Raw genomic sequence first — 27,957 nt, 5'->3', positions numbered from 1 at the left:
TTGTTCCTAATGTAGTGCACAGCACTGCTAATATATAAACATTAGACATACGAGTTTTAAAAATAATTTATTAAGACGTTTATTGCATGTGTACAAACAGCTTTTAGATTTTTATGCAAACAAGACAACATCTAGAAAATGCAACACAGAAATGTTGATAAATATTAAGATACAGCAAAACATAAATGTTCAGGGATGAGTGTCCATGACAACATCACCATTCTTATTTTTAACTCTTAGTCTACCAGAGGCATATTGAGTCTCTTGATGTCCATCAGCATAAACAGTTTTGATTGTGCCATCAGGATACTCACGTCTTTTGAAATCAGCAGTATGCACTTCTTGCTGACCATTGCTGAACTCTATAATCTTACTTCCATCTCTGAATTAAAATACAAAAAAATACCAATGCTTGGTCTTATTAAATTCTGCGGAAAAGAAAAATTAGGAACTGGGAAAAAGAATATGATTTTAGCCCAGTTACTGTTTGAGTTCAATTACTATGCAAGGTAATTTTTCTTACAATGTCCATACCTCAAATACTATTTTATGTTTCTGGTATTGATAATCTTCCTGCTATATATTTTGCTTTTCCCTTTTCTCATTTTGCCACATTATGTCTATTATGCTCAGTTGTAATGACTAGAAATCAGCCTAATTTTTTCAATTGTTTATATCTCAACTGCCATCAGTCCAAGAAAGTAGTTAATAATACTGGAGTTGTCAAAAATATTTGGGAGGATAAATTTAGAATAAGTAGTAATTCTGTCCCACAACTCTTCCTCACCCTTTTTACTCTTCAATATGGACTCAAAACAAATGGTCATCTGAAAGACTACCAGTAGAATTTGATTGATTATTCTCCCCATCCAGCACTTACCTTGGGTTGCTCTCAAAACCAGACTTAGTGATACACCCACGCACCCCATATGCTTGCAATTGAATTTAGATCAAACTTTCTCTAAAATTATATTTTATCAGGGTAAAAGCCTTACTGTTGCATGTGGATAATAGTGCCATCAGGAAAAATGTTTACTTCTCGCCCATCTGTGAATACATTCTTAATGGTTTGATCAGGGAATATAATTTCTTTTTTTCCATCTGGAAAATGCTTTTCTGCAATAATATATTCATACATCAGATTTGTCTTACATTGTATGTACAAAAGAAATGGCATCTGTGATAACTGCGTGCAAGCACTCCCTCAGCTTACCTATCTGGCCATTTGAGAAATGGAGAACCTCTAAACCTGTAGGATAGGTGGTATGTGTAGTTTTTGCATCGGCATAATAGTATATCTGTTGAGAAAAGTTTTAAAGTTAATGTTAATGCTAGTGCATAGTTCTGATTATGTAAGACTGCCATATGATAGATACATACAACTCTCTGGTCATCCAGGATTTGTTTTACATCCCCATTAAAAAAGGTTACAGTTGTAGTCTTTCCATCGCAGCTTACTTCTTTCCTTGTGCCATTCGGGAAAATAATAAGATGGCAACCATTTTTTAACACTTTTTCAACCTAAAAGGAAGCAAGTAAAACTAATAATTCTAATCTGGAAAAGTTTAAATGAAGCGCCATATAGCTTTACTTTTATAAAGTCACAAAATATTCAAACTACTGAACAAAGAACTGGAAAAAGAAACATCTCTCTCCCATGAAGAAATTAATCTGATTAGGATCCGGTTTCCTCCCTAATTCAAAAAAAATTACGGATAAGATTTGCAACATAAAGTATCCTGACCGCTCCAGTCTGGGTTCATCCTAGGCCATGAGTCAAAAAGAAGCACTGGTTGGTCTTGTGGATGATCTACAGTAAAAGTTGGATGAGTGTGGTGTTTGCACCTTTATCTTGCTAGATCTCTTGGCAGTACTCAAAGCAATTCTGGCGCACTTTTGGATCATCTATGAGGACTACAAATCAAGGATACTGTTTTACAATGGTTCTCCTCCTTCCTGAGTGGGCAATTCCAGTGGATATTAATGGAGGAAATGTTGGACTATGGATATATCGGTGTCAAGATCGCCAAGCTCTCTTTTCTTCAATGACATGAATTTGTTGAGAGATATTGTCCATAGATTTAGGGTTGAGATATCAGTTTGCTTATGATAACCAGCTATATATCTCCAAACTGGAGATGCAGTGCAAATTTTGAACCAAATCCTGAAGAACTGCAATAGGAAAGAGTGAAGGAGGTGATGAAGTATAAGAAGCAAGATGAAGTTCCTGTCTGTATAGACTCTTCCTAGATGAGATGGTCTCCTCCCTGAAGTATGCAATTTGGGAGTGCTTCTGTACTCATGACAGCTGCTAAAATAAGAAATGGGGGCTATGGCAAGAATAGCCTAAAGCTAGTTTGGCAATTGTGACCATTCTTGGAATAGGAAACACATAATTACACCCATATACGTCATCTCTTGAAATGGAAAATACTTACAATAAACAAGTAAATGCTAAGATTTATAAGTATTTGGATGCTGCCTACTCCACAAGATCAAGGGGGTTTACAATCAAAGTATACAAGTATAATGTTTTTGACTCAGTTGTTTAATTGGGTTCTCTTTATCTAGTTTTAGGGCTTGTACGGAGAGCAGATCACATGTATGGAAATAGCTCCAAAGATTGGAAAAATGGCAATTTGCTTTATTCTGTTCAAGATAGCTCAAACTTAAATTCCATGTTGTGAAAATTTTCAAGACTCGTTAGAACATATAAATAAACTAGTACACTTTGAATCAATATAAAAATCTGCTTTGTGTCCATTCTCAGTTTCAATGTCAAAAATTCAAGATAATGTAGCACACTTTTACAATGTTCTGAAGGAACATTGTATCTAGATCTGAAGGACCTACAAGATTAGCATTCTTTATAGGTCCAAATACAGAACAAGGAAATGTTCCCACTGTACTTCATTGCTCCTTAGCGGTGCATCCTGTTTTAGTGAATGAGAGAGGAACTTACTTTTCCATCAGGATGACTGGCTTCTCTCTCAACTTCTTCGCTTTCTGAAGAATCCAAAGTTACTGCTGCTGATGATTCGATAGTTCCATCTGTAGGAAAATTCTAAAATGGCAAAAGAAATAGTAGCTTGCTAAATTGCTATGGATTTTGTACAGATTATACCTCATGATATTGAGAATGTTTTTAGATTGACAAGCAATACTGCATTTTATGCAGCTATAGAAATTGACGTTCAAAAAAATTGTGTTTTCAAAGAGACCTCATTTTCCAAAGAAAACTGTTCCATATCATGAAAATCAAACATCAGAATAAAAAATATTTAATTGAATTTCTTGCATCTGAGATGCTCAGAAGATAATTTCTGCCTATTCATATTCTAAGAATAAAAAACTAGGGTTTTCTAAGACATCTTTATACATCATCTAAGTATCAACCAATATTTCTCTTAACACTTTTTACAAATTTCATCATGGTTAAAAGATGCATATAATGGGCATAAAGATATATTTTGTTTAAACCATTAAACTATAACTGCCATAGTTGTAATAGTCATTTTATGGTCAATTTTAGGTATCAGATACTAGCATGCCCGCTTTCAACAAAAATGAACTTATTGCCATAAATGTTTTGGAGGAATCTTCAGATGTTATTACCTTTTTGTCCAAATCTGCTTCATATGCTTTTGCTGGTTCACATTTTGGTGACAAGCTTCCTATTTCAAATACAGATTCATTAATAAATAAGAATATAAACCTTGCAAAATCTTATCAATGACATTAATCCACTTACACAGAACAATAGTAAACACTGATAATGGATGTGGCTGAACATATTTAAAATCAAATAGATTAAAAAAAAAAAAGATTGTTTTAGCCCAGGAAAGAAAACGCCTTGCAGCTTCATATACTCATACAGACAAACATAAATCCATCCTAACACATTCAAAATTCTCAAGGGATAATAAACTGCCACTTCTGGCTACTAGATCCAATTTTTAATCAAACAGTTTACCTTCTGATGGCACATCACTTTTGACATTTATTTTACTGCTCTTTTCTACTTGATTCATTGAAGACCCACTGTGAGACTTTGGCAATGCTGGTGGCAAATGCTAGAAAGACAAAAAAAAAAGGGGGTGTGTGTGGAAAATTTCTTCTTCAAATGTCTACTACTCCAAAAGTTAAGATTTCTCAAGAAACAATTTACATTTTTTTAAAATTTAAATTTTTAAAATTATTTTAAAAAGCTGCAATTTTTATACTTCAGTTCTGTTCTTCCTGCATACTTCTCCAAAGTCAAGGTGATCACCAAAATTGCTAATATTTCTAGCTGTTTACACAGAACACTGAAAGACAATTTATATTGTACTATAACAAAAACAACATTGGATTTTAAAAAAATCTCCGAATACCTGGCAATGTGTTACAATACAAATCACTAGTGGCTGAACAAACATCCTGGAAACAAAGCCATATTTTTAAAGACTTGTGGTACCTTTATAGGATGAGAGCCTGCAAATCTCTAGGAAAATGCTATTCCAGAGGATGGGTAATGTACAAGAGATGACATACTACTGAAGTCCCTTTGGTGGCATTATTTAATCAATTCATGGGATCCAGAACATCTCTACTCTGCTTATCTTACTGGACAGACAGAAATTACTGAGGCAATCCCTCGGATATCCTAACTGTCAGGCCTGGAAGCCATGTTTTGCACTGGGCCTTCAGACTTGCCACATTTACTACTGTGGGAAATTGGGAGAGGGGATTGTATGGAGCATGGGTGATATATAGTCATAACAGTCCTTTCTCAGAGTCAAGGTTATTTTGCCCTGCACCTGGAAGGCTGAAACTGGGAGGCATCTCTAGTTGGGACAGTGCTTTGATTGGGCCATGTGATAGACTTTTGGGTGTTGGGCACAGACTTGAACTTTTACTTGGGTGGGGAAAACCTAGAAACTTTCAGATTTGGCTATTCCCAGATGTGCCAATATGACATCTCTAATAAAACGTAACTTTGAGAAAACTCAAGCTTTGGAGTTTTCTTTCATTAGGGGTGTTACTTGGAACCCCGACATCAGTGGTGAAATCCAAATTTTTTTACTACGGGTTCTGTGGGCGTGGCTTAGGTGTGATGTGGCGTGGCTTGGTGGATGTGGCAGGGGAAGGATACTGCAAAATCTCCATTCCCACCCCACTCCAGAGGAAGAATACTGCAAAATCTCCATTCCCACCCCGCTCCAGGGGAAGGATACTGCAAAATCTCCATTCCCATCCCAGTCTGGGGCCAGCCAGAGGTGGTATTTGCCAGTTCTCCGAACTACTCAAAATTTCCGCTGCCGGTTCTCCGAACTGCTCAAAATTTCCGCTACTGGTTCTCCAGAACCTGTCAGAACCTGCTGGATTTCACCCCTGCCTGACATTAACCCGAATCTGCATTAAACAATTCACCAGTTCCCCTAATACTGGGGTGCTGTCTGGGGTCCTGAGCCCTGAACACCGACCCGAACCTGGGCAGTGTGAAGACTCAGGGAAGATGTGGGGAGGGAAGGAAGACACTAAAGCTATCAAAATACAGTCCCGAACCTGGGCAGTGTGAAGACTCAGGGAAGATGGGGGGAGGGAAGGAAGACACTAAAGCTATCAAAATACAGTAGTACCTCAGGACTCTTTGATAATTGGTTCTGGGAGGTGTGATGAGTACCAAAAACAATGAGTACCAAACACATTTTTCCCATAAGGAATAACGCTGTGAGTCACAAGGCAACCAATACCTACAAGTTTTAGCTTGTGCATTGAGTACCAAACAAACAATGCTGGGACAAAATTTTCATATCAAAATGAGTATCAAATTGCTGAGTTTCAAAGCAATTGAGTACCAAGGTACCAGTGTACTTTACCGAGGGTTGCTTGAATAGTGAAATATACCCAAATGCAATAAAGTTTTCAGAACAAAGAGCAACACAGATGCTTTTAAAGAAACAGCTATCTGGAAAAACCATGTGTTGAAATGTAAAATACATGTCACCCATTTAGGTAAGCATTTATTCTCAATTTCACCTGTTCCTATGAAGGAAAGCTGTATGTGTATCAATGGACCTATCTCTTCAAACTCAGAGTTGGGAATACGCTGAAGCCATGGTTTTTTAGAAAATGGAAAATATAGTGCCAAGTAGCTCTGAATACTGTATTTTCTGTAATTTGATACATGCAGTGGAACTCCAAATAAATTCTCTCAGGTCTGGAAAACTTTGCATGCCATGGGAGCTGCTTTTGAAGCAGTGCAAAATCTTTGTGTCTCTAGTTTTCTGAAAACATTTTTTTTTCCCAAAAAGAAGAAACTCACTGTAGATTCATGCTTGTCTGAGTAACCAGAATTACTATTTTTCTTTTTCTTTGTGGGGGCTTCTTTTCTCTTCCAGGCCTCCAAACGGAATCTTTCCATAATTTTGATTTCTTCTCTCAGCTGTGTATTCTCCTTCGTTAAGGCTTCAATCTGATCCCTCAGACGAGTGTGAGTTGCTGACCATTTTGTTTCTCTCTTTTTTACATCTTCCTGCAATGTTGCTATGTGTTGCTTCAAAGACTTAAGAAAAAAGACAGATGAACATCTTTCCGCAGCAGAAAATCAAAACGATATTAGAATTACATTTATTTACTTCAGATACGACTAATGTACATTTTCCCAACACTCATTTTTATACTTTTGTGCTCGCTTTTCATTAACTTGTGTTCCTCACTTTTAACACATAACTGGATTTCCTCCCTCCAGATTGTGAGAATGAAGAGATAAAATTGCAGAAAGGATATATCAGGAGGCGCTCACAGCAAGGCCTATTGGACTAGAAGAGCACTCCAACTGGGGATAAGCTGGAAAGCGTAATTGTGCAAGAGATACAATCACTTCTATAAGCAACAACTGAAGCAATCTTTAAAAAGTGGTAATTTTTACTTTGCTGTTTGATGCTAAACCACTGTCTTCCATCTCCCAAGGCAAGTGCTAGTGTAGAAACAATTTATAATGCTTCAGTTGCGGTCTCAGTGATAAGACAACCAGGGAGTGGCATTTGCCAACTTCCTGTTAGCCAGCTGCTGTGAGCAGAGCTCCTCTGCTCCATCACCAAGTACTGCCTGCCATGCTCATTTAATCTGTGATGCAGAAGAGACTGGACACTGGTTTCTGCAGGGTATCTATCTGCATCATGTCTTCACAAAGTACTATTTATATGCCCTCCTTAATATTTGTGGGCATGCCAGTTTTCTGGTATTAAATGGGTTCAAGGATCTTTTTCAAGATCAATACACCTGTTTTGAAAAAAGGGCTAAAAATAAATTTACCAGAGATATGCTATTGATTCTCCTCTAAGTAATGCCTAGTGGGTTTTTACCTACTTTTGCAAACAAGGGGTTCAGTCTGGCCAAGCTTCCTACGTTTCATTATTCTGTTATATTTCACTAATAATATATATATATATATATATATATATATATATATATATATATATATATATATATGTGTGTGTGTGTGTGTGTGTGTGTGTGTGTGTGTGTGTGTATATATGTATATATATATATATATATATATGTATATATATATATATATATATGTATATATATATATATATATATATGTATATATATATATATGTATATATATATATATATGTGTATATATATATATATGTATATATATATATATGTATATATATATATATATATATGTATATATATATATATATGTATATATATATATATATATATATATATATATATATATATTGTTTGTATGTAGGTCTTTGGTTATTCGGGTCTTCTCCCACGTAAAATTGGAAGTGTCTTGGCGACGTTTCGACGAAGTCTCATTCGTCATCTTCAGGCTGGTGTTCTCGGCTTTGTGCTTCCAGGAGCAATGTAAGATCGCAGCTGTCTCTTCCTTTTAACTGCTAGTGGGGGTGTGAGCTGATTGGGTGGGAACTTGGCTGTGTTCTGATTGGGTGGAGGTGTGTTCTGATTGGTTAGGGGCTTGGCTGTGCTCTGATTGGATGGGGGGTTGGTTGTGCTCTGATTGGCTGGGGGTGTGTTCTGTTTGGGTGGGGGCTTGGTTGTGCTCAGCTTAGTCTGAGTTGCAGGGGGATTTGAGCTGGTGAGCTGCATTGTTGTTGTTTGGCTTCGTGTTTGTGGCCGTGCGAGCTCTTCATGGTGGGTGTCAGTCTGCTTCATGTATGGATTGGAGGGGTTTAAAAATATATATATATACACACACACACACATACATACATACATACATACATACACACTGTATATTTTAATCCCTGTAAAAATCCTTTGTAGTGTTTACTGATCACCTATATATATATAGGTGATCAGTAAACACTACAAAGGATTTTTACAGGGACTAAAATAAGTTGAACATAATTGAAACAAAAGACCTATGTAATAATGTAAAAATTAATTCAATTTGTTAAATCTAGAGTCTACAGAAACACACTTCTTCATCTTTTCATTTTTAGACTAAAACATTTCAAAAAATGGTAACACATATTTGGAATCCATTATTTTAACATCCAAAATATGTTTATTGTTACTTTCCATCTAGATAAAATGATTCTTTTTGCTGAACTGTACTGTTTTATTACTGAGGGTGGGACAAAACACCATTTCGCATGTGCCCTGGAATACCTCCATGAGGTATGGCTAACTCATTGCCAATGCTGCTGCTCCTTTCCGGCCCTCATTGTGAAGTGGGAGCTGGATGAAAGTCAGTGCCAATTTTCCCCTTTGGCCCAAGTGAAAGGAACACAAACTGATGTCCAAGCAGCTCTGCTGGCAACAGACCCAGGATGAAATGAGAGCTCTCTGGATAGGCCAGGCAAGCTGTTACCTGGTCTATATTTTGACACTGCCTGTTTTTCAGAAAACTGGTAAACCAATCTGACTGGTTATTATTAATGCCCCTATACCAGCAACGCTTTCCCTAGGCAACTTGAAACATGCCATCCTTTTAGGTACACATCCATATGAACTAAGCCTCTCCCACCATGGTTTGATATAACTGCTGGCGGTTTTTTTCTGCCAGTTAGTGACACTGGCCAGGAGAAGAAATAAAGATGGGAGAATTGGCCAATTATTGTCCTTAAATTCTTCTGTAGGAACATTGTCAGAACTACTTGCAGCCCTCATTACTGAGGCAGATTAAAGGCCAGCTATCAGAACAGGACAAGTCATGGCACCTGCTTCTCTGTTGATTCAAGGACTGGAAAAATGCACAGTAGCATGGCTGTGACGAAGGTCCCACAACCATCCATGATTGTGATAATTATTGGATGCAGGGATTTTAGTTGTGATTAAAGTAGGATGTACTCTGTTTCCAAAGGCTAAGAAGTAACAGTTCAATATCACATAGCCATGGTTTTATAGCCAAGCTTATTGAACTAGACAGTTTGGTCTAGAGGTTAAGGCACCAGGCTAGAAAGCAGGAGATTGTGAGTTCAAGTCCTGCCTTAGCCACGAAAGCCAGCAAGATGACTCTGGACCAGTCACTCTTTCAGCCCAACCCACATCACTGGGTTTTTGTTGTAGGGAAAATAAAAGGAGAAAGGTGTGTTAGAGGTATTTGTCGCCTTGAGTTATTCATAAAAAAAAAATAAAGGTAGGAAATAAATAAAATGTTTTCTCCTAAAATCTTCACAGTTGGAATAGAATATATAGGAGTATAACTGAATCTAACCCAAACCACATTGCCTATTCTTTTCATTAGCAAACTAGTTGTTTCACAGAAAAATGGTGAGAACAGAGAAATGAGGGAAATCTTTTCAACTCTTGATGCAGTGTTCTGGTCACCATGGTGTAAAAAAATGAATATCTTTGGTATTATGATCATATTTGCTCTTGTGAAAAAAATGTCAATTTCCCCCCAAACTTTATCTGATGCTTTAATTTCTGTTGTTAGGCTGAAGTACCCATTATTCACTTCCCTCAATTAGGTTGATCATTTATGTTGCATTCATACCTGAATTTCATCACGCTCTTTTTTATCTGGAATGGCTCTAGCTGCCTGTGCATACTTCTCAAAAACTTTGCGTTCTTTCTGCAATTTTCTTGTTTCTTCTTTTTTAAATTCTTCTATTCGAGCAAGCTCTTGTGTTTTATGGTGTTCAAAGTCAGATTTTTCTTTCCTGAAAATTTATAAAACAAAAATTACGAAATATTTATCACACAAAAATCAGATATCACAATGTAACTTGGAAACATTGGTCCATATTTTTTTTAAAAAAGGATGTGCACTGAAGCGGAACTCTTCAAAGATCTTTAGAAAATCCTTTTCATTAATTTATAATAATGGAACATTGTCTCACCTGAATGTTCATTTTATGATCGTTGCGACGACATTCTTTACTCTTGGGACATCTTCACTTCGATTGGATTTCACTGAGTGCTCATCAAACTTTTTCTCCCTCTGCAGCCTAGTTCCGCCTCCTCCCTCTGCGCATGATCAGTTCTTTTCACGATGTCACTTCTTGACTTCTTTACATGCTTTTCGCGGAATATCAACTGCAGAAGGAGTAATGAAAAAACACCCCGCACGACCACCATACCAATACCCTAAGGGTGGGTCAGAATGTCGTCGCAACGATCATAAAATGAACATTCAGGTGAGACAATGTTCCATTTTCATGCATCGTTGCTCCGACATTCTTTACTCTTGGGATATACCCAAGCTTTGCCTATTAGGGTGGGTTTCTAAATCTTTTTCCTGTTGTCGTGGGGAATTTATTGATTGTAATACTCTTCTCTCAAATGCTGCATCAGCAGACGCAAAGGAGTCTATTTTTATATATAGAAGACCATGTAGCTGCCTTACATATTTCTTCTATTGATGCCTGGGTGGCCCATGCAGCTGATGTCGCTACACTACGTGTTGAATGAGGTAACACTCTACTAGGTACCTTTACCTCTTGTGAAGCATATGCTGCTGATATACATACCTTAATCCATCTTCGTACTGTATTGGAAGATACTGTTTTATCCCATCGAGGAAGGTAAAAAGGATACAAATAATGCTTCCGTTTTACGGAATGCTGCAGTTCTTTTTATATATCTTATTAAAGACCTACGTACGTCTAGAGAATGCCACATTTTTTCCAATGTATGTTTTGGATCTGGGCAGAAATTTGGTAGAACTATTTCTTGAGCTCTATGAAAATAAGAATTTATGTTCGGTATGAATGTTGTATCTAATCTTAGTACTACTCTATCTGTGTCAAATGTGCATAAATCGTGCCGACATTATTGCTATTAAGAATGCTAATTTATTGCCTTAATAATTAATTAATTAATTTATTGTTAGCCATCTTATACTTATTGAAACTACTGGCTCAAATGTAGACTTTGTAAGAGCCTGTAATCCTAAATTGATATCCCATGAAGGATATCTGTGAATCTTAGGTGTCCTTAAATTCATTGCACCCCTTAGGAATGATTTTAATTCCCTTGTCTTGACTAAGAGATTTTTTTTTTTATTGCGTCCTTCTAAAACAGTAGCTAGTGCTGCTATTTGTCTTCTCAACGTAGAAGGTGCAAGACCTCTCTCTAAACCAGCCTGAATAAACAACAATACTTCAATTTCATTAGCCAATGTAGGATCAACATGATGTTCTATATCCCACTTTACAAACGTATTCCAAATAGCGTTATAAATACGTGTTGTTGATGGTCTCCTAGCTACTTAAATGGTAGAAATTACTTCCTTTGGAAGATTCCCTTTTGCTAATTTGATCCTTTCAATCTCCAAATGGTCAATTTTAACCAATTTGGCTTTGGATGTTGAACCTTTCCTTGAATGAGAATCACCTTTGCTTGTGGTATTCTCCACGGATTTTGTATTGATAGTTGTAGAAGTTCTGCCACCATGGCCTGCGTGGCCAGTATGGTGCTACCAATATCATCTCTGCTCTTTCCTCCAGTAATTTTCTAAGTACTTTCTGAATAATGGGGATTGGAGGAAACGCATACAGAAGTCCTTCTGCCCAATGAGATCTTAGAATATCGTGGCCTTCTGCTCCTGTCTCTGGAAACCGGGCAAAGAACCTTGGGATCTGTGCATTCTGTATTGTCGCAAACAGATCTACTACTAGTTTTCCAAACCACTAAACTATCTCTGAATACATTCGGGTGAAGCATCCCCTCTGGCTGATCTCTTTTCCCTCGACTGAGTCAGTCTGCTTGTTGGTTTTTTTCTCCTGATATATGTTCTACCTGTATTGACATTAAATGTGTCTCTGCCCAAGACATCAGTTGTGCCGTCTCTTTCATGAGATCTTTTGATTTTGTTCCTCCCTGACGGTTCACATGTGCTTTCCTAGCCATGTTGTCAGTTAGAATTAATACATGCTTGTTTACTAGATAATGATGAAAATGGTTTAATGCCATTCTTACTGCTCTTAATTCCAACCAATTGTTTGGTTGTTTCTTCTCTAAGGGAAACCAAATTCCCTGTGCTAGTAGACCTTCAGATGTACCCCCCATCCTTACAGGCTGGCATCTGTTGTCAAAATACTGGTTCTGATTGAATAAAAAAATGATCCCTGCTGAATTGCAGAAGTCAACCACCATTGAAGAGACATCTTGATCTTTTTTGGTACTAACACTTTGTATAGAGAGTGTGTTGTTTGTCTTTTTTGAAATGGCAGTAGAAACCACTGCAGATTCCGAGAGTGGTATCTAGCCCAGGTACTATTGCAATTGCTAATATTAGCTTCCCTAGAAGTTGAGACAGTGTTAATAATGTAGTTTTCTTTTGAGATAGTATTTGAGTAATCAGACCTTTGATACTGTTCTGCCTGTCTTGAGATAGGTATACCATACCCTTTGCAAAATCTATTATAGTTCCGAAATGCTATATCCTTGTTGTTGGGACTAAGTGACTTTTTTCCACATTGATTGTGAACCCATGAGCTTGTAAAGATTGTATTACTAATTGTCTGTCTCGACATGCCTGTATCTCTGATGTCGACAGTATTAAAATATCGTCTAAGTAACATACTATAGGAATTGGAATTGATCTAAGAGAAGCGGCTACCGCTGCCAGAAGTTTCTTAAATGTTCTCGGTGCAAAGGGAAGGCTAAAAGGCATTGCTTTGTATTGAAAATGCCTGCCCGCATATTCGATTCTGAGATAATGTCTGTACATTGGTTGAATTGGTATATGTAGGTATGCCTCTTTGAGATCTATTGATTGCATTATTTCACCTTGTCTGATGCATGCCAGTAATGACTTTAGTGAATGCATTTTGAATCTTCTGTATAATATTTTCTTGTTCAATTGTCTCAGATTCAGAATTCCCCTCCATCCCCTTGAGTATTTTGGTACCAGAAAGAAACTGGAATAAACCCTGTTCGAATTTGATGTTGTGGTTCCAGATTGATTGCATTGATTTGGATTAGATGTTGAATTACTGTATTCATCAGCTCTCTTTGAGATGAATGGTTGTGCCATGCACATTGTAGGAACCTTTGTGTTGGGGGGGAGGTAATTCTAAAGTGAGACCGCTCGTCACTGTGCGTAACATCCATGCGTCTGTCATCCATTGGTGAAAGAAAAGTTGAAGTTTGCTCCCTAATGAGAAGGGCATATTTCAAGTCACTTGCCTCGACTTGATTGTCGTGACATGGTACCTCTAAAAGGTCTCTTGAAAGAATATTGACGTCCTCCTTTTCCACGAAAGGAGTTCCTATCATTTGAATATCCATATTAATAGAGTTGTGGTTTACCATGCTGTGTGAAAACATTTGCAAATCCTTGATCATACCGAAAAGATCGGCGCTGATAAAGCGAAAATCTGCGGTCTGGTCTTTTATACAATGAAGGCAATACCTTCTTCTTATCTCTTGCTTCGACTAGAATTGGATCTAGTGAAGTTCTGAATAAAGAACGACCTTTATAAGGTGCTGACGCAAGCCTCCACTTAGACTTTGAATCTGCCCTCCAATGTCTCAGCCAAAGGAGTTGGCGTGATGAAATTGATGATTCCAGAGCCCTAGAGGTGGATTTTACTGCATCTAATGATGCATCAGAAGAATAATCTGCTGCTACTATAAGTTTTGATATATCTTGTTGAATTCTAAGTTCACCTGGTGGTAATCTTTCCCTCAGTTGACGAAGCCATATAAGAGAGGCACGGTTAAAGAATAAAGAAGAAATTGCTGTTCTAATTGCCCATGCAGCAGCTTGATGAGTCTTACGAGATGTCATCTCAGCTCTTTTATGTTCTACTTTAAGGCCTTCCCCAACCTCGCTAACTAAAATCGAAGATGAAGTTAATGTTGCTACAGGTTCATCTATCAAGAGTAACTGTAGTAATTCATCCAGTTCAGGAGCAACACAATATAATTTTTTATCAAAACTGTTCGGTCCCGATGTTGAACTAGGGTGTTCCCATGATTTTTGTATAATTTGTGAGAAAGATCTGGACATGGTACAAAATCTAAATCCGATTTGGGTAAGTTAAATAAAGTATTATTATGGTCAAGTTGGCTACCTGACTCAGATGTTTTTTCTATGTTGACACCCAAATTGGTATCTAATTTTGCCTTACGCAACAATGACCTAAATAAGGCTGGATTAAAAAGACCTTGGAATGCTGGCTTTCTGAAACCATTTCCTCTTCATCATCTGACATATCAAATTCTTCTAGACAATCAAGTTTATCTCCTTGATTAAAGTAATTTACAGATTGTTGCTGTTGTTGGGGATGTATCTGATGTTGACAGTTAGTGCTGGTGAATGCACCAGACTGACAAGGATAGCCGGTTTGTTGCAGACCAGCTTGAAATATGCGTGAAATTGTCTGCGAAACTAATGTTTGAAAATCCAGTGCATTACTATCATTTGGGCCTTCTTTTCCTTTCAGGCCAGCATTTGTTGGCGTGAAAATGGCCTCAGGTGGACCATGAATCACATGGTCAGCTATATGTAAATGACCAGAGCACATAGGCCCTTGAGGTGCGAGCCTCCTTGACTCATCAATTAAACAATGACTTTGTGGTTCTATAGATATACTATCTTGACCCCACACATTTGAATCTTACTCATTTAATTGAGGCATTGTATTTTCAGATTGCTGAAGATTCACTGCTTCAGACTGAGATGTAATAGGCACCAATTGCGCTGCACGCTGGGCCTTTTCAAATTGGCATTCTAATTGATTATGCCTACGTTTTTCCTTCATATTAGAACTTTTAAGATTATTAGTTTGTGTGTCATTATTGTCCTGAAAAGGAATAAACACATGTTTGGTTTTGCCTCGTTTTTTTTTTTAGAGGCTGGGACAAAAGTACTCTAGGAGTAGTGACTTGTTCTAATTCAGAAGATAATTCATCCTCTGCCATATTTGTTAATCAGGAGAATTAATGTAAATAGATAAGCAATTAATTAATTAATTTTTTTTATAAAATTATATATGTATATATATATAACAATTATTATTATTATTATTATTATTATTATTATTATTATTATTATTATTATTATTATTATTATTTTAAATTATAATGAATTGTAAATAAAAAACTTCCCTTAGGTGAACTTCCTCTTCAGTCTGAAGTTGATAATGGCGCAGTATATAGAGATAAACGGCCAACGGAATTTCTTGTACTTTAAAATGGCGGCGCTTTCAAATTTCTATTCATCAACCTTCCGTTAAACTGCTGAGCGCTCGAGCTCACTGGTTTTTCTCATGGAGATATAGAGAAAATAGCGCTTACAAGCGTCTTATTTTTTTCTCAAATAATTACTTTTGTAATGCGATCTCGCCTTTGATAGCTTTGCCTGCCAGGCAAAGACTTCAATATTTATTCATCACAAATAGCCGGCTATCACAAGCGGCAGTTTGTTTTCTCGCCAATTTTAGTTATTTTCTTTCCTGGAGCCTGACTTTCTGTTGCAGGAACTCCAATGCCGCAAACAGAGGCTGCAATAGTGTAGGCGGTTATCCCAGCACGCCAGTTAACCAGCTCTCACACCGCGGCAATTTGCTTTTGAAAGAACAGCGTCCACTTCAAAGCGGATCGCTGCTGAGCAATTAGTGAGGCAAACGGCTTCCTATTTAGAAGCGGCGGCAGACTCAATGTCAATAGAAAAAAACTGCCGATATTGTAACAATCGCCTCCAGCAGCCCCCTTAATTTAAATAAAGGTATATTATTTCTTTGAAAATTCCAATTAAATGAATTAATTAATGTTAATCTTCCAGATTAATTAGCACTCCAGTCCTACCACATCGACTGAGTGAAAAGAACTGATCATGCGCAGAGGGAGGAGGCGGAACTAGGCTGCAGAGGGAGAAAAAGTTTGATGAGCACTCAGTGAAATCCAATCGAAGTGAAGATGTCCCAAGAGTAAAGAATGTCGGAGCAACGATGCATGAAAATAGGCTTCAGATATTTTCAAAAATCTATCCACAGATTGTTGGCTGGAAAAATAAACAAAAGAGAATTTATATTTATAATTCTCCTTGCTAAATCAACAACTGTTCAAAGTAAAAATTCTTCACTGATCATTGGATATTGTGCTAATGTATGATCAATTACTTTTTGTTTTTTGGGAAAAGGCCCTTATAACATTTGAATATTAAATTCATATATTAATTGTATTATTTTTAAATCTGGGAAAAGATACATACTTTGACAAGATATGGAAACAATGACTGAATTTTGACATATAGTGTTCCAGGACATCAAATAAAAAAACAGCCCTTCCTGTTAATGATTCTTTTATACAAGAGACTCCAGTCTCTTGTATAAAAGAATCATAATTAATCTCTGCATAGAGATGGAATAAAGGAAGAAAAGACTATAGGGAGAGACATCATTTAGATCATTTAGTCTGTAGAGACAGAATTTAGATTACCTTAAATTTTCCAGGACAGTTTCATGCTCTTCTCTAAGTTTTGATAGGGATGCATTTTCAGTCCTGAACCTTTCAATTTCCATTTCCAATTCAACAAGCTTCTCTTTCAAGAGCTGTGAACGGACATTCTCCCCTAAATGGAAACAAATTATGCAACATTTAAATATGTATCAAATCTTATCTACTCATCTCATCTTAAAATGGAATTAATACCTAAGGCTTTGCTGAGGATTTTATAAGGTTAGTGGAGTTAGAAAAAAATCATTATTTAAAAACAATACTCTAGTTGTAGCTATTATAATTACAGAACCATAAAATTGGAAAGGTTCTAACAGGTCATCAAGTCCATGTCCCTATGCACTGAAGAACTCACTACCCCATCTTCACTAGATCATTATCCAACCTCTGAAAACCTCCAGTGAAGGGAGGCTTTGCAATAACCTATTCCACTGATTGAGAGCTATTACTAATAGGTTTTTCCTATTGTCCATCTCTCTGGGCATGCCAGCCGTTGCCCATTCATGCGCGCCAGGGAGCTACTCTTTCAGTTTCTGGCGCTCCTGCGCACACGAAGACCAGCTGGCCACTGTGCATGCGCATACAGGAACCCAGAAGAGCAACGGGCAACGGCTGATGTGCCCTGAGAGATGGCTCTCCATGCCACTTCCGGCACACATGCCATAGGTTTGTCATCATGACCTTAGGTCATCCTTCCAGTTATTTCCTTAGCAGATTGCTCAGTGACAGAACTTCAAATGTTCTACCTTCACTGTAAAAGCTGGGATACATTCAGAGATGGTTTTTGTGTGCGCATGCGCGCCAGAAACCGGAAGACCAGGTGGCTGGCGCACATGCCAGAAACTGGAAGCTTAACTTCCCGGCACGCACACGCGTGCTGGATAGCTACTCTTCCGATTTCTGGCATTCCCCCAAGTGCACTCCCGTTTTGGTACTCAGTACCGAAAAGTTCACCAACACTGACCCAAGGGATCACGGGTTGTCTAGTTTTAATTAAAACAATTTGTGATAGACTGCAAAATACGCATCAAATAGATCCCTAAAGCATCTATATGTCTTACATTAAACTACTGCACAATTTGAAAACCATGATGCTTTATATACGCATTCAGTAATTTCTGGCTCTTAACCGTGGTTTACAGTGCAATGAAACTACCTGCCATATAAAAAGAACATGCATGTATAGGATATTCTGTATAAAATGATATAGGGCTAATTCTTACATACAGTAACTGATTTTTCTCTCTCCCTTACCACTTGATTCTTCCTGAGTTGTGTTTGATTTGCTCTCATGTCTTGATTGTGCATCTACCTTCGGTTTAGGTTTTAGGGAAGGAAAGAGTTTTAGCATCAGATCTGATGTAGGAGGCTCAGCTTCTTCATTAACAGTCTTATTTTGTTTCAGCAAAGCATCTCCTTTCTTCACCATGGCAATCTTCCTCTTTATTACTTTATCAGGAAAAGGTGTCTTAGAACAATCAGGAGTCAGAGGTACTTTAGAAAACATATCCCCATCTGGAATGTGTGTACAGAGATTGCTATTCTCAAAATCAGTCCATGAGATTTCATCATCAAACTCAAATTTATTTCTGTCACTACAGAACACGCTTGGATATGCCGTATCTCTACATAGCTCATTAGACTGGCCACCGTCCTTTCCCACTGAATCAGGACTCTTAGTGCTCTCTGTGCTCTCCATTTGTTCTATGCACTCTGAAAATTCAGGACAGTCACTTTGGTTTTTCAAAGTGATCTTATCAGCTCCCTCACTTGCAGGTTTTATGGTAATCTCAAATTCTTCTTCACTTTCAGAAGTCATCTCACTGCTTTCATCAGATTTATCTTCCTCTAATTCAGTGTTTTTAGAATCTTGAAATTCAGCCGAGGAAGAAGTTTGAAGTGTTTCATAGTCAGCTGAACTTCTATGAACCATGAATGGTTCTGGTACCTGGGAATTATCCTTGTGCCTTTCATGGTTAAATGCTTGGGAAACCCAATTTTTTCCATTAAGGTCGGTTGCAGCTGTGACTTTTAGCACATTCATCTGCTGCTCCTGCAATCTTGATTTAATAGGAGTAGAAGACAGTCTATGCTCTGAGGAAATTTTCTGGCCTTGATCCAAGATCCTTATTATCAGTGAAGAGTTACTGGCAAAAGATACTTCATCAGCAGCCTGCTCTAAAAACAAAAATTCATCCAATTCCTTTTTTTCTTTTTCTTTTTCAGCTTCCCAATTTCCCAACTTCTTTTGGAAAGAAAGTTCAAAAGACAGCTCTTGGTTTCTTTTACGTGGATTTATAAGAAATTCAGTTTCTTCTGATGGTGCTTCTTTTCCTGATGGTAATTTGACATCAATTTCATGCAGCTTTGCAAGTGGCATTACATTTTCTTCATTCTTTTCTTTTTCTCGATTTATTTCTGATCTTAGAGAATTTCTCAGTACTTCCGGTTTCATTTCATTAGTGTTCTGCCTTGCAGATGAAGAAATGCCTTTTTCAGTGCAATTTCTGAGTCTTGTTGTCTTTCGAGCAGAAAAAGACACATTCTTTTTTGTTTTAATATTCTGATTTACATGTTTAGACACAAAGTTGTCAGAAATTTTATTTGAAGAGGCAGTTTTCCGATGAAGCTGCAGTTTGTCTGCTTTAATTGTATTTTTAATTTCTAAGGGATCAGGCTGTACAATTGTCTTACTTTCTTTTTGTTTAGCTACTTTATATTTGGCATATCTATTTAAGCCTTCACCTCGTTTTAAAAATGGTTGTTTTGAAATTGGTTTCTGGAATGCTGATTTTTCAGTCACCTAAAAAAAGGAATATATATATATATATAATAATATGTAATAATATCAAAACAATCTGTTCAGATTCCAGATTTTCTAAAATCTGTACAACACCTATATGAAAAAAAAATTATCACATTATGAAACTGGCACATTTTGTATACTGTAATTATTAACCTTGAGACTTGCTTTTTCATTCAACCTCTGTTCTTCCAACCGTATCTGCTCTTCTAGAAATTCTTCAAATGTTTGCTTTCTCTCTTGCATACTAGCAGCAATAGGCCTGTTTCAAGAGAACCAAACATAGTTATAATTTTGTATATTTTTCTTGTTGTAATTTGTTCATTAAAATAATTGAAATTGTTAAATCCTGCAGTACTATAGCACTGTTCTAATGCACTCAATACTCATGAATAAAGGCAAATATACATGTCCCAGGATAATGTTGCAGGATCCAATCTGTGTCAAATGTGAAGTTCCCTGACAATGGGCTCCAGTAGGAGTCTGAAAGCTCGGAAAACTAAAGCTCTGCCCCCAGTGACCAATCTAGATTGTAGCTGTACCCAAAGCTATTGCATTTTAATACATTTTCACCTTTTGCCATTCATATAATGCTATTACTTCCCTCTACTACAGTTGTACTACCATATTAGTTAAACCTTTCCATCAGAAATAGATTTAACACACCAACTTTGATTGGTATACTAACTCTGCTCTTTCTTGGACAAATGCAGCCTAGTTACAATTGTTCATGTGCTGGCCACTTCATATTTAGATTGGTACCATATTCTTTATGAGGAGCTACCTTATGCTTGGTTCAGAGATTGCAACTGCAAACTGTCGTGCTGAGTGGAGCCCTTGACCATACACTTACTACTGAAACAATGAGTTACTTATCCAGAGAATCAAGATGCTATAGAGCACTGCACACCAGAACTACTAGACACAAGAACAGTTTTTTCCCGAACACCCTCACTCTGCTAAACAAATAATTCCCTCAACACTGTCAAACTAGTTACTAAGTCTGCATTACTATTAATCTACCATCCATCTCCTCCCACTTATGACTGTATGACTATAACCTTGTTGTTGGTATCCTTAAGATTTATATTGACTGTTTCCCTATGACTATCATTAAGTGTTGTACCTTATGATTCTTGACTAATGTATCTTTTCTTTTATGTACACTGAGAGCGTATGCACCAAGACAAATATCTTGTGTATCCAATCACACTTGGCCAATAAAGAATTCTATTCTATTCTATTCTATTCTATTCTATTCTATTCTATTCTATTCTATTCTATTCTATTCTATTCTGTTGTACAAGCCCATCGTTATTGCTGTTTTTATTGTAAATTGCTTTGAAATTCTGAGGCATAAGAAATGGTATATTAATATATTAAATAATAACTAATAATATCTAGATCCTTCTTACTCCCTTTTTAAAAGAGAGTACAATAGGTGTCCATTATATTATCTATTTTAAAGAAAAAATGCATATGTGGACTATTCTTGCCCTGATATTTACTACACTGATGGTTTGAAATTTCAAAATGGATATAAGGATTCTAGAGTCACCTAGAAAATATTCAAAATAGTAGTACTGAGATTTTTAGTAATAGTATTCAATTTCTCCCCATTTTTATAGACTAAATTTTAATAAGATTATTCTTCTGATATTCTGCTTTTTTAAAGTTTTATATTCCTGCAGGTGCCTATGGAGATTCTGAATCATCCAGATCATGGTTATCCCAAAATTGCTTTTCAAAAGGCAACTGAACTTTCCTATTTTTTTCCTTGAAAATATTTTGCTTCTCATCCAAGAAGCTTTCTCAGTTCTGCCTGAATGGTGGGAAATGGAAAGATTTACATTCTTAGCAGTCATCTGGTCATTAGCACTCTGAAGGTTGGTCGTTAGCTCTCTGAGATTTGTTGAAGCCATTTATTATTTATTTATTATTTATTAGTTTGATTTATATGCCGCCCTTCTCCAGAGACTCAGGGCGGCTTACAATGCTTTTAAACAATAGCCTTCATACTTTTTGTATATACCTGCTTAGTAGGGCTTTCGGCTCTCCCAAGCGGTGTTCTATTTTATACAAAGTCAGTTTATTGCCCCCACAAACCGGGTCCTCATTTTACCTACCTCAAAAGGATGGAAGGCTGAGTCAACCTTGAGCCTGGTGAGAATTGAATTCGCAGTAATTGCAGGCAGCTGGCAGCTAAATACTACTTTAACAGTAGTTTAGTCCACTGCACCACCAGGCTCCTTCTATTTGGGGGTTTAGCTGTACCCTCAGGATCACCTGCATCAGAGGGCAAATGGATATGGAACTTCTTGGGACTGCTGAAAGGACTGTGTTGTAGTAAACAATTCTCAGAGAACTAATGATCAACCTTCAGACTGCTAAAGACCAGATGACTGCTAAGGAATATAAATCATTCCGTTCCCCAACATTCAGCCAGAACTGAAGAAGCTTCTTGGGTGAGAAGTGAAACGTTTTCAACGAAAAAATCAAGAAAGTCCAGCTGCCTTTTGAAAAGCACTTTTGGGATTCCTACAGATAGATCCACTGGAATTTTCTTCAAGGCAAATAATTTTGTTACTGCCATTCTTTCAGCTTCAACTACAATAAATATAATCAAAATTAATAAGCTTAATTGCTTTTACATTTTTTGCCAGCATTTATAATAGTGCACTTTTTGTCAGCATTTATAATACTGCACTTTTACTTTTTTTACCTTTCTTCTCCATTAATAGCTTCTGAACACTTCCCTGCAGTCAGATTTTTAGAGGCCTCCGTGTTCCTTTGATCTTCAGAATCACTGTCTCCTTCTATATTTCCTTGTAGACATTGTTCTGGAGATTGTTTAGTTCTGCCTTCAAAAGTAAAAGTCATGCAAAGCTATTCCCCACCGTCTCTTTATGCACAAAGATATTTCTTGTGTAAGCTTTGTCAAGGAAGCAGTGAGGTTGCCCTTCTAGCCAAGATCTTGATTTTTCTCTCTTCTAGCTTTTATTAAAATTTACTTTATTTTCCTCAGAAAAGAAATCTAACCACAGAAACAAGGTGAGGGACATATGCCTTAGCAATAGATAATAAAATATTCATTAGAACAATATCAGAGGGTAAATGACAGGATTTAAAATTTTAAAATATCATAGCAGAATTTATTTAAAAGATTGAAAAACAAATTGAGAGTCAGTTTGGTGTAGCTGTTAAGCCATCAGGCTATAAACTGTCTTAGGCACATAGCCAATTGGATGACCTTGGTCACGCCAGTTCTGAAAAACCTTGCAAGAAAATTGTGCAGGTTTGTCCAGACAAACCCCAAGAATCTGACATGTCAAAGGGGAGGGAAAAAAAGAAATCGATATTCTAAAAAGTTTTTTTCTATAAATTGGGGTAAACAAAAATAATTTGGACGATTAGGTTTTGCAAAAAGAATAACACTTTCCCAAATTAAATCAAAGGTAACTTTTCTAGTATATCCCAGCATCTGCTTTCTATACATCAATTTTTCATACGAAAAATCTAATAATGGAGGCTCCACATTTTTCCACTATTATGCTATAGCCGCACTTGCAGCAACCATCATATACAGAACAATTGTTTTCAATTGTATGAGTTATCTCACTAAATAAAGACAGTAAACATATCTTGGGAGCATAACTAAATTTTCCAATACCTGTTAATCCCTCTAATCACTTCTGTCCAGAAACTTTGTATAACCTCACAGGACCACCACACATGCATATAGGTACCTTTAGTTTTACTAAATTTCCAAAAATTATTTGAACCTCTCCCAATTATTTTTAAAACTTCTGTGGAGATATAATATTTAAATAGTGTTCTTGGATTTTTGCTGATCTAGAACATAATGTAGAATTCTTCTGTGTCTGTGATATTGATTCTTAAATCTGATTCACAAGTTTCTTTGAGAAATGTCTGACAATCCCTAACAGCATTTTATATAGTTTGGATATCAGACTTTTAGAAGACTCTGAAGGTTTTAACATATGATTTTCAAATCTGTTAATGGTCGTGATTCTATCCTATTATAGATTTTATTTTTAATAGATCCTCCCCCATTTCACCACTTAGCAGCCAATTAAAGTTTATACATGACAGTTATTGCTTTAAAATATCTTCTGGAACAATAACATCATTGTCTCCACACATTACTGGATAGCCCTGCAAGGTTTTTGGGGAAAGCACCATGATCCTTAATATGCATTAATGGAAAAGGAGCCAGAACTATTTTTTCTCCAATATTCCCAAATCCTCACAGAACATTAAAAAAAATGTTAATACATGTTGTTATAAGGACTTTAAATTTGGTTTATATAAGAACAAAGCAAATTGTCTGCTTCTACAATCTAACAATGTAACATGCAGACTATGAAAAGAAAAAAAGTATACAAGTATATGAGATTCTGTCTCATGGTAAAAACTCTGGATTTTTTAATTGGACCGTTTCTCTCATCTATATTATGAAAGTCAGAAATTAATCTACTTGTTAACCTTTGAGTACATAGAATTACTTTATAGAAATTCTTTTAAGAAAACCAATTTGTCATTTATGTAAAACAGAAGATCCACTGACTTCCTAAAACACGTCTGTGAAGATGTGGAAAGCAGGATAGAAGATTGAATCTTCTATATAAATTCTCATGTATTCAACTAATGAAAAAATCATGCCAAATTATTACCAAAGTAGAGAGAGTAAATGAATTTGGGTTGAAAAAACAATAAAAATAAATACCCTGTTTCCCCAAAAATAAGACCTCCCCGGATAATAAGCCCAATCAGGCTTTTGAGTGCATGCCCTAAAATAAACCCTCCCCCAAAATAAGCCCCTCCCCAAAATAAGCCCTCCCCAAAAATATTTAAGCGCCATTTCCTCTGGTTAGGGTTAGGGAGGCAGAGGTGAAAATCAGGTAAGATGGCAAGAGGAGCCCCATCTTGCTCCACGCGTCCCAAAATAATAAGACCTCCCCTGAAAATAAGGCCAAGCACTTTTCGGGGGTCAAAAAAACTATAAGACAGGATCTTATTTTCGGGGAAACATAGGTAACATTCTGAGTAGCCTTAATTGCTTGTTTTTAGAAAATCCTCCTCAGGATTTGGAACACATTTCCTAAAAAAGATAAAATGAATTATTATCGTAAATCTGAATACCTCTGAGGCCCCAAGCTCACCATATCTCCAACCAATATAGAGAAAGATATGGAAGCTGTTTCTTTATGCTGAAATTTGTAAAGACTCTGAAATAAAGAAAAGATTCTCACTGATTTGAACTCTCAATGCAAAACCTAGAAAAATTTCCAATTTTTGCAAGATCGAGGGAAACACTGGTATCTTCCAGCAAGAGAGAAAATCGTAATCTCCAATGGTAAACAAATTTCTGTTTCATTACATATATTGTGTCAATAACCCTAGGTTGGCCAGTCTTAGACATACATGTATTTTTAGGTAGGATACAGGTTTGCTTTACCTGAAATAGTGTTTTGGTCTTCAAGTTTCAATTCATTGTTCTCTTTCAAAGAAATGTCTAAAGACTGCTTCTTATAAAAAGGGTCTGCAGAATGATTTTTCTTCAATATTTGGTTATTACTGAAATTTTGTAAATAATCTCTTTGGTCCACAGGAGAAGAAACATGAGATGTACTGTCCCAATCAGTGTTGCCTCTACTGGGATATAGTGGAAAATAAGGGACAGGAGACGAACAAACCGATCCAGCATAGTTCTGGGTTCCATCGTCTTTGGTTGCAGGAGACCCTTTCATTTAAACACAAAATGGCAGATAATAAATTGATTTATGGAAAACTGGGACATTCACCTTTTCCATTCCCCTCTGCATCTGCTATTTATTATCAAGGAAAGCCTGAAACACTTAATACTTTGCAATTTTACAGATACCGTGTTTCCCCGAAAATAAGACCCTGTTTTATATTTTTTTTGAACCCTGAAATAAGCACCTGGCCTCATTGCCATGCGCTCAAAAGCCCGATTGGACTTATTATCAGGGGATGTCTTATTTTGGGGGAAACAGGGTACATATTTTGAACTAACTGGATAGTTAGAGAGGGTAAAAGAATAAATTTGAAAATCTTGGGCTGAGAATTTTTTGCATTTTCATTCACACGTCTCTGACCCTTATTTTTAAAAATATTTTCAAAAATACAAATGTACCATTTTCCGATAGTCAAAACTAATATTGGATCATGTGAATCATATTTATTTCAGAATTCTGAAACAGCCCATTTATTTGAATTTACAAAAGTTCATACGTCTCCTGTTTTTACAGTCTACTTGGTGTGTAAAACGGGTGTCAAATTTGCCACACTTATTTAAAAAGAAGATCTACAGGTAGTCTTTGATTAATGACTGTTCATTTGGCCTTGTACAATGGCCTTGGAAAAAGGGACTTACGACCTGTACTTGCACTTACGACTGTCACACCCACCCTGCAGCTACGTGATTGCAATTTGAGTGCTTGCAATTGGCTCACATTTATGACAGCTTGCATCTTCCTGCTATCAAGTAATAATCACAATTTGCAATTTGTTTTTGCTGGTAAAGAAACACCCGTTTGGGGATGTTGGGGCCATTTAACAGCCTTGTGATTCAGTTAACGGCATGGTTTCCTTAAAAACTGAAACTGTAAAAATTGTCATAAAATCAGGTCCAACTCAAGCTACAATCATGACTTACAAAAGAAATTCTGGTCCCAATTGTGGTTATAAGTCAAGGACTACCTGCATTGTGATTTTTATAAGGGTATGTTTCAATAACATGAATACTACCCTGTTTTCCCCAAAATAAGACATTCCCTGATAATAAACCCAATCGGGTTTTTGAGCGCATGGCAATAAGGCCAAGCGCTTATTTCAGGGTTCAAAAATATATAAGACAGGGTCTTATTTTCAGGGAAACACGGTATACATGAATTACAATCTGAACATTCACATTTCTAGAATTTGTTATGTTTAAAACAGGAGGCTATAGGTCTTAATAGTAGCAGCCACAAAATGTCTCACAAATCAAGGTTTTGGAGAAGGGCCATAGAATGCTTAAGCAATTATATTTTTACTATAATTATATAGTAAAAAGAAAATTATGTCACATATTTTATACACTAATAAGGATGTCTGGAAAAAAAAGAGGTGTCAACATTCATCTTTCATATATCTCAATTTAGATAGTGATTAGCTAGGCAGCAAGAAAAGTAGATTTTACTAGCTATCTCAAAATATATAAAAGCATATGTAAAATGAATGTCTACTAAAGATTTTAAAATTAGATCACTACTCACTCACCAGTGTGTTCTTGCTGATCAGCAACCAGGGAAAATAAGTTTTGTTGCTCTTCCATTAATCTCTGAATTTGCTCCATTTGCTGCCTTCTCAGAAGTTCCTTCTTGTGGTGTTGCAGTTCTTTGAGCTTTTTGAGTATAATTAGGCAGATTTTTTCTTAGACCTTATGCATTAGGCTAATTAGCTAATACAGTTAAGTGAAACGGTTTTCAGAAAACTAAGAATATACTTTAAAAGCATTTCTAGCATTGAAGGCTAAGCACAAGTACCACCTGACTCTTGCAAATTGTACAGTAGTCTTGCATTAAAACAGGTGAAAAAATATGGATTTGTTACTGGTTGATAAATACGAGACTGAAATTCAAATGACACTATAACATTTCTCCTTAGATTTGGCAAGAGTAGAGAAACCATAACAACACATAAAGAAGTGGGTTCATGAAAGTTTCCTTGGCAAAAGGACAGAGCTATGTATCCCATTTTCACAAGGAAGAATATTTTTAATCTGTCTAAAATAAATACATAGTCATCTTTGTGTTTTTTACCTGCTCCAGCTTTTGCAAGAGTAATTCAGTGCAGCATCCTTCATCCAGATCATCTAATTGATCAGAACCAGGCTTAGTTTCAGTGGTGGTCCATTGAGCTGGGACATTTTTAATCATTAATGTTTGCTCCTTGTTAGAAGCTGCAGTTGAAAAAAGTGTCTTGGAGGAATCCAATTTTTCCTCAAAAGAACTTTTAAGGTCCAGTGTTTGCTCTTTGTGCATAATGTCTTCACTTGGAGAAATGCTACTTGATCTCTGTACCAAATTAACACTATGACCCGATGAGACATTTTCAGTATTGATTGCTCTGGTGGTTTTCAAACCAGGGAAAGCAGGATTTAGTATGACTCCAGCACGGGCACTGTTAGACATCCAGTGCGAAATCAAGTTTCCCTCCCAATTCAGATCTGTGGAGGTTGCCAT

At 36.6% G+C, this 27,957-nt stretch overlaps 1 protein-coding gene across 1 annotated transcript; it reads right to left on the bottom strand.

Annotated features, from left to right (window-relative positions):
- Positions 1-52: 52 nt before the first annotated feature.
- Positions 53-27,957, bottom strand: CPAP (centrosome assembly and centriole elongation protein). Its single transcript, XM_070943924.1, has 16 exons — positions 27,535-27,957; positions 26,993-27,116; positions 25,167-25,451; positions 22,410-22,548; positions 19,844-19,949; positions 18,139-19,687; positions 16,867-16,999; positions 9,971-10,136; positions 6,308-6,547; positions 3,974-4,073; positions 3,616-3,674; positions 2,963-3,064; positions 1,381-1,521; positions 1,214-1,298; positions 996-1,116; positions 53-382 (listed from the first exon to the last, which is right to left on the bottom strand). Exons 1-16 carry the CDS (start codon positions 27,955-27,957, stop codon positions 190-192), a joined length of 3,966 nt encoding a protein of 1,321 aa, XP_070800025.1. The 3' UTR covers positions 53-189.

Source organism: Pituophis catenifer, unplaced genomic scaffold (genome assembly GCF_029215685.1).
Source record: "Pituophis catenifer annectens isolate HBS135680 unplaced genomic scaffold, rPitCat1.0.hap2 SCAF_4, whole genome shotgun sequence".
Taxonomy (NCBI): Eukaryota; Metazoa; Chordata; class Lepidosauria; order Squamata; family Colubridae; genus Pituophis; species Pituophis catenifer.
The sequence above is the reverse complement of the archived record's forward strand: the minus strand, read 5'-3'. Positions and strand labels throughout refer to the sequence as shown.